At 30.7% G+C, this 8,547-nt stretch overlaps 1 protein-coding gene across 5 annotated transcripts in view; it reads left to right on the top strand.

Annotated features, from left to right (window-relative positions):
• Positions 1–685: 685 nt before the first annotated feature.
• The window catches only part of LOC143258400 (sentrin-specific protease 6-like), a 67,614-nt gene continuing 59,752 nt past the window's right edge, over positions 686–8,547 (top strand). The window contains exons 1-2 of one of the 5 annotated variants that reach the window (XM_076517290.1): positions 686–906; positions 6,105–6,309. In XM_076517290.1, the coding sequence (XP_076373405.1) occupies positions 6,282–6,309 (28 nt within the window). In that variant the 5' untranslated portion in view covers positions 686–906; positions 6,105–6,281. The other 4 variants (XM_076517289.1, XM_076517292.1, XM_076517291.1 and 1 more) reach the window with 4 other exon arrangements.

The following is an 8,547-nucleotide window of genomic DNA, read 5'->3' as shown; positions in this document are numbered from 1 at the left end:
ATCGCAAACAACACTTCACTGATTCATTTATTATCTGTATTTATACCGCACTCTTGTTGTAACATACTGCACGAATTTTTTAGATTCTATAGAGATTTTGGCTTTATATCTCCGAACGGCTGGTATGGGTATTAACATTTTTACTGAGATGTATTTTTATTTCAAATGGGTTTTTCGTCATCAAGATATTAACTTTCGTGGATTTCTGGAAATTGCTTTATTCATCCTCAATCAAACAAGTAACTATCTTTGAGCAATCTGTTGAAATCAGCGAGTGAAATCGAACCTCGGATTTTAGCGTTATAAATCCGTAGACTTACCGCTGTACCAGCGAGGGACAAAATTTTTGCACTATTCTGCTTTAAAATCCACATTGGACTGGATAAATAGATAATGAGAAATATATATATTTACTGTGATATTTTATTAAAGGTTTTGGGCTTGTAGGAGATATAATTTGCATTTGGGAATTAGAAGGCCTTAGTAGCTGTGCTCTTTCCGACATAATACATTGGGCTTATGGAATAAAGTCATTGTTTTTTACCCGGAAGTTAAATTTTAACTATTTTTTTTTTACATTCCGCTGACATAATTTCACAAAGTTCAGGAAAGTGAAAGTCAAATATACGTTGTCGTTATGCTTTTTTTTTCGATTCCATATGAGCAAAATTTACAGGTTTGAGAGTATTAAGAGTCAATATTCAGGTTGACTGTTCTTACTCTCAAACAACGAAAAAGTGTAGTGTCTTTTGTGTCAAGAATGCGACCAATGTTAATCTCTCGTACAATCCATAGGTTTAATGCTTGTGTTTTAGCTTAACTTTGTTTTAGCCTAGTGAAAGTAACGTTAGTTTCCTACTTTTTATTTCTGAAGATAGAAGTTCATCGTAGAATATTTTACAACTGGTAATATGTTTGGCACATGTAGAATGCATTTTCTGATATATGTGAACTTTTGAAAGTATAGAAATTTAAAAAATTGCAAGTCTTCAGAATAGAATGAATAAGTTTTAAAGGTAATCTAGGCTATCGTTAGTATGGTACTGATACATAGTAATAGTGTATTACCACTATCAGTTGTAAGTTGTTTGCTGTTAGTGTATGAATTTTAACTAATGGTAGTGTTGGCAAAATAAATATGTCTAACGCTCTCTTTAGGATATTTAAAATGAATAAATAGCCCCCGGCCTTGTATTACATACAACTAAAATACCGAGTTTAAACTTTCAATGTTGCTTCCAATTGAACATTTGTTGTAATTGTACTTCAATACTAATACTGTTAGTCTAGAACTGGTAAGTACTTCGTGCTGCTGCTTTACAAATGTCTTTAGTTGTAGGCTTAGTAATGCTACTGATAAAATGAGTGCTATTATAATGTATTTTGTGTGATTAACAGTAAGGCTACACCTGTTGTTAGTAATAGTAGTATTGGCTTATTACATTTAAAATCTTTTAGTTTTACAGTACAGTGCTACTAGTAGCAAGCTATTACATTTAATTCTTGTTAGCATATTTTGTTAATAACATTGTATAGTTTCAGACAATTTTCTATGATTAGACATGAAAGATGAATGTTTGAAATGTTAATTTTACTTTTATGTAAGTGTAGGTAAATGTTGCATATGATGTTATTTTGATGCTGAGTGTTTTGGAAAAACAAAATGGAACTTGAGTGATCTTAGCAGGAATGTAATCAGTATGAGTGGAGAACTTACAGACAGAAATATTTTATTGTAAGAGTTGCAGAATGCTTGAATTAAAGGTTTTTTTCTAAAGAATTTAATATTTAGTACTGTCTTGTAATCTTTGTTTTAGAAATAAGCATTTGTGAAGTTTTGTGTGTGTGTTTCTATAAAATAACAAGCATGAATATAACAGAAATGAAATTTCTCAATAAATAAAAACCATATACCAGAAAAAAGTAAAATAGACAGTAAAATGGTGATAAAACTCAATTACTCTTGTAATTTTGATTATGGTGATACTCCGTTTCATTTCTGTAATATCACAAGTGAGAATTGAATGAAAACAAGATACTGTGTTGATATTTTAATGTTAAATTTAAAGAAGTGAAATGGCACTTAAAAGTTTCTAATATTCAGTTGTGTATTATAAAAAAGATCTCTTATTTTGGAATCATATTTTTAAATTGAGATTAAAGTTTTTTCTAAGTACTGTGTTATATTTTATCCACTCAACCCTTTTGCTGTGTAATTAACATTTGGGCTTATTCTCAAGAAGTGTCAATTATCCACCAAGAAATATAAGTATCAATGTGACTATTTATAGTACTAATTCAATTCTGAATGAAGTTGTGTTTTCTATATTTGAAAGTAATATTTCTTAAAAACCTTATTGGACAGTGAAAATTAATGATTCAAACAAAAGAATTGTGGAAAATTAGAAGTGTTTTCCAGTAAGTGACATAAATATAGGAAAAACTAAGTCAACAAGGGGCCAAAATCATTATAAAATACATTATCTAGATAAGATTATCAAGGAGATAAAGAAACTGTATAGATTCTGTATGTATTCCTTCAAAGTTGGCAGTTTTGTTTTAAGGTGTATAAACATCCAAGTTTTGTGGTGTAGGACACAGGTGGCAGCATGTATGCAGGTTTGGTAATTGGCTTAAGTACAGGAGGATATTCCCACATGTTGCAGAAGAGAGAGACTTTTTTTTTTTTTTTTTAAGTAGGTTTGGGATAAGTCCATATTTCACAGTCTGTGGATACAAATGTTTATTTGAATGTGTCTGAACTATGCAACAAAAGAGTTAATTGCAGGAAAGGTGCTCACATTTTAAACAGTAAAGCCTTTTTGCAACTTAAACACTTTGAGTACTGATTTTGATGTTGGGAGTGTCATACTTGACTGATATGTTTAAAGAAAGAATGCAAGGACTTGTATCTAACTTTGGACGTTTTGTTTGGGTGGTGAAGAGATGATAGAGGAAATGTGAGTTTTAGAGATGTTAAGTATTGGAAACCCAGATGCAGTCTTATTTTTAAGCAGAACAAATGCTCGGAGCAATAAATGTTGAATGGCATGTGTTGTTATTGAAATAAATTAGTTTGGAGTTGGAATTTTGTTGATTGTTAAGCATGTGGATGTAAAAGATTAATTGTATTGCATTCGGTGAAAAGAGATTATTTGGTGAACTGATTGGCCTACTATTACCTTGCCAGATTTTAAGTAGGTCATTCTTTTGAGTATTGTTAGAAACTGAAACATGCATATATTTATATATACTGCTTTAAAAAATACTAAATCTTAGTGTAAACAATGAGGTTGTATTTGAAGGTTCATTCACTAGCCAAAAATAGCTCTCTAAATCTAAAAGTGCAGCAGTCAATTTGTTTTTTTCTGTCTTGTTAACAGAAGCATTTGATAATGATTGATATTAACCATATGTTGTTGGTTGTATGGGAAATATTTTAAATTCTATTTGCTTGGTACACTTCAAAGTTCTTGATTTCATTTCTATGGAGTGTGTGATTTCTAGTTAAGGTGTTCCTTGCAGTTAATTGCTATTGTATGATTGTTTCCTTATGATCTGGATGTTCAGATAGTTTATGGAGAAATTTTTGTTTTCAATTGCAGAATGAATGTTGAGAAGTATATTATTGATGTGGTTTGAGAATCTTTCTTTTTTCTTAAAGAAACATAACATTGACATAATTACTACAATCAAAACAAAAGACAGATATCACAATCAAACACCTTATTGCTTATAGTTACTACAGTGTAGATAAGAGCATCAACAGTATTACATGCAGCTAATAAAAACACGCATATCGGAGAAACCGAGAGAGAAATAATCTTGAGATTTAAGTGGCATCTTACAAGATCCTTGAATGTTTTGGAACATATGAAAGAAATGAAACATCACTGAAAACAATGTCAACATCATCCAAAGAGAACCAGAGATGAACAGAAGAAAGATAGCCAATGCTATATAGATATCCATGAACTCCACTATATCTATAAATATTTTATGTACCTCATTTTCCAAAAAAAAAAAAAGCTTACTTAATACACCTACAAACTTTACCTCACCATCTTGAGTCTGTAATGTTCTTTGAAATTCATCTGCCTTTTTCAGTGTAATTTCTATCCATTTCTGTGGCTCAAAACATTGTGGTCATTTAAAACAGATTTTGCCTACTATAAAAGTTCCTGTTTTTGTATGTTTAATTTATTCTTGTTAAACATGTCTAATTAATTAATCAATAGTTTTATGTTAAAAAGTATGATTGTTAAACTGCTTAAAATGGTGAATATTAACATTTGCTTAATTTAGATGCATTTTGTTGCAGTGGTTGGAATAGTGTTTTTGTAATATGTAGCTTGTATGTAACATCAGATGGGTATTCGTAATGTTGGATTTTATTTGTAGATTCTATATATACAGTATTCTTCTTTATAACAAATTTTAATAGTGTGTAAATTTTATATTTCACTTATATGTATTACCATAGAAGTAAAAAGGTTTTTCAATCAAATATGAACTTCTAGTTATGGAGACTTTATCAGTAAAGTAGGTAGATCAATACTGTTAAAGGATCTGATTGTCAAAGGTCAGAATCTACAGGTTGTTACAGTCCTAGTAAACAAAGTTAAGTAAAAGCCATGAATCAGAATAATGCTGTTGGTTGTAATATCTGTGATATATTTGTAGTGTGTTGTTCAGGTTCTGTGTTTCTTGGGAAGAGTGGTAACTTTTTTTTTCTATGGTGTAATTGTTTCCTTTCAGGATAGCTATACTTTAAATCCTTTTTTTTTTTTTTTCATTCTTGGTTCATCACTTGAATTAATTTTTTGTGCTTATTGGAACAATGTTGTTCCAAATTTTTCCACAGGATCAAAGGATAAGATCTAAGGTTTATGTTTTGGTTGCAGAGCTTTATCCAGAATAGAGGTGTAGGCCTTCAGTTAATAAGTAGGGAATCATGAAAGTTAGGTTATGTTTTGTGCACCAAAGTAGGATATGGTGTTAAGCCTAATGGTTGTTTGTATAATCAACAGCTGGGATTTATTATGTAACTTTGCTGTCTTAAGTATTGCTATGAAATTGACTTAACCCTATGTGCATGTGGTTGGTTAATTAGATTGACTCTGTATAGGAGAATTAGTGTTTGTTACAGTTCTAAATTTACTACATGTATGCTAACTTTTAGTAAACATTACAGATCTGTTGTACAAAAAAATTACTTTTTTCTTGTTAAAGAATTTTTACGAAAGATTTTTGTATGAATTTATGTAGATAATTTTCATGTTAAATATAAAATATTTAAATATAAAAATATAAAAAATATTTTTTTCAACTTCCAGTTTTCATATCTTATATACATGAAATTTATAATCATATAAATGAATACTAAGGTTTTTGGTAAAATACTTTGTCTTTTATTTCCTTAACCTGTTAATAATTGTAATGAAATAATTTGTAACCAAAATTGAAAAATGTTGTAAAAATCAGAAGTATTTATTTCTTTTTATAATGACTTCAAATAAGTTTTATCTCTAACCTCATCACAGATGCTTTTAATTTTATTATTTTGCTGCTTTTTGAATTGTCTAACTTACCATAAGGAAGCAATATATCACCAAACAAAAGCATAGCTCAAATTATAGTAAGCAGAGTATTTAGTTACATAATGCATAAGCAATTGCATGTGTTTTTTTATCTAAAGTAATAAGTTTCTAATTTTTATATTTTTGTAACTTTTACAATAATATATATAAGCAATACATTTAAACTGGCTTATGGGTCACATTGTAAAGGGTGTCCATAAATTATTCACCCAATTATAAGCCTTTATAAATTCCCCATTATATGAGCTATCTTAAAATAGTTTGCAGCAATTAATAACACAACTAAAGAAATTTGTTTTAATTAAGTAAATTACCACAGTTCAGGCAATAATTCAGTAAACTTCCACGTAAATGTCATTGGTAGCATGCAGAACATCAAGGCAGTAGATGATTTCATTCCAAACATTAAAAGCATGTCTTGCATGATGGAAGCCAATGTCTCTTCAATTCAGTGTCTTAATTCTGTGATGATATCTTTTTTTGCATACACTGCCCTTTATGTAGTCCCATAAAACAAAATCCAGAAGCATGATAAATGAGGCAGCCATGGAAAAGGTCTACCTCTCTTGATCCAACAAGAAGGGAACTTTTCATTGAGGAATCTGTGCATATCTAATCCCCAGTGTGGTGGTGCTCCATCTTGCTAAAAGAACACATGGAGATGCATATCATCAAGTGGAGATGCAAAATATGCTCCAAGCATATCCAGGTAATTTTTAGCCATCAGTGTTCTCATAGAAGAAAAATGGTCCATTCACTTGGTTATGGGAGAAAGCACACAAAATATTTGTCTTTGTCATGTGGATTTTCTGTTTCTCACATGCGGCAGTTGTGTCTTAATTTTGACAGATGGGATGTTGCTTCGTCACTGAAAACAACATTGTTAAAAAAATGCTCATCTTCATCAATACAGTTAAGAAATAAAGAAAAAAATTTCTTGTGTGATTATTTGCTGCAGACTGTTTTAAAATAGCTCCTCTAATAAAGAATATATAAAGGCCTATAATGGGGTAAATAATTTATGAACACCACTTATAACAAAGTACAAAAAACATTTAGAACTTGTGTAGGGGTCTCGCACTTGATCATCAAAGCCTTGTCAAAACTTAACCCTATTTCTTGGTATGGTTGTGTTCGTGTTGTACTATGTAAAGTTATTTTTTAAAATTTAAGTATGCAATTTGTAACAAAAAATATTGACATTCCCCCAAAAAGTATAGAATGCTCTAAAATTATGTAATTGATGTTCTAACAAAGCTATTACTGGGTTAAAACAATTTCATAAGTTTGTGAAGACAACAATAGTAAACAAGGAACCTGAGTCTGAATTTTTTAAATTTTCTTGTCCAAAGGATTCTGACTTCATACAAATTAAGTTAAATAAAATTATTTGGTGAGCTGAGGAAATATTTGGTGAATTACTTTTAATTATAATATGTATAAGGTAGTTCATATGGAGTAGCATAATTTTAATTATAGTTTTGGTGGAAAAATCTTAACAGTAGTATGGAAGAAAAAGTGTGGTGTTCTGGTTGATAATGCTCTTAAGTCTTTTAAGCAGTGTGTTGTTATGTGTGGTAGGGCAAATAAGATTTTGGGTTGTTTTTTATACAGAACTGTAGAATACAAGTTTAAAGAGGGTATACAGTATTCCCTCGCTATTCATGGGGGTTACGTTCTTTACCCCCCACGAATAGCGAAAAACCGCGAATATTGGATGCAGTTTTAAAACTTCTATGTATGAGATTATATACGGCACTAAATGCTTCCCAGACACTTTCTAAAGACACTCTTACTCATTAATACAGTAATAATGTAGTAATATTGCATGCAGTCATGTATTTCACTAATGTAGTAATGATAATGTAAACACATTTTAATTTTGTACTGCAACAATATTTTAATCAAAAAGAAATGTAAGTACAGGAGGACAGTAACACCGCATAGTATAGTTACCCATACTGTATTACTGTACCGTAAAGTCATTTTCTATGCGTACAACACATGTATTAGAATTGACAGAAAGTGGAACAAATTTAAAGGCAAACTTAGATAAATACAGTACGCACAGTTCAGGCAATAATAATACAGTACAGTACAATTCAGTAATAATTGTTCGATAAAGACGTCAATCGATAAAACTGCTTGAGAGAGTAAATACAGACATACCCTCGAAAAGCGCTTTTAGTCTCTATGACCTACAAAAACCCGGTTTACCGAGCATTCGTTTTTATGACGTTATGACGCTAGCCCGGTATACCGGCATACGATGCGATAGGGTTAAGAGCCTAACCCGCGAATGGGGAACCGCGAACAGGTGAGGGTATACTGTAATTTCATTGTATAAGTCACTGGTTAGACTTCACTTAGAGTATTGTGTTCAGTTTTTGGTTCCTTATCTTGGGAAAAACATCAAACTCTCAAAAGGGGTGCAGAGGAGGGCTACTAGGATTTACCTGGAATGAAAAGGAAAACGTTGGACATTTTATGATTTCTGATATTGTTTTTCTTAAAGCAATAAGAGTTGCAAGGAAATTTGAGGTTCTTAAGGTTAAAGGAATTGACAGTAGTGATGTAACATTTTTTTTTTAATGGTGAGAAGAGAATGACTAGAGGACACAAATTTTTAGAGGATAAGAGATTTTTGGAAGCAATTGCCTTAAGATGATGTCAGGTGGCTTATCTCTATTGAATTACTCTGAAAGTTAGAGAAGTAACTATCATGTAATTCAAAAATACATAAAAGACAGGTAATGCATTAAATTCTGAAATTGTTTTGCATTAATATATAAGAATTACTATCATGGAATATGTAATGCAGTTTATGCTGCAGTGTGAAATTTAGCATATTAGTGTAAAGCATCTTCATTCCTTGACTTGTGTATCAAGATAACTGATGTCTGTTGTTTACCATATTTCTGAACATGGGTCTTAAAAAGTTTAATGT

The sequence above is a fragment of the Tachypleus tridentatus genome, chromosome 8, assembly GCF_004210375.1.
Source record: "Tachypleus tridentatus isolate NWPU-2018 chromosome 8, ASM421037v1, whole genome shotgun sequence".
Classification (NCBI taxonomy): domain Eukaryota; kingdom Metazoa; phylum Arthropoda; class Merostomata; order Xiphosura; family Limulidae; genus Tachypleus; species Tachypleus tridentatus.
Note: the sequence above shows the minus strand (reverse complement) of the source record. Positions and strands in the feature narration are given on the sequence as shown.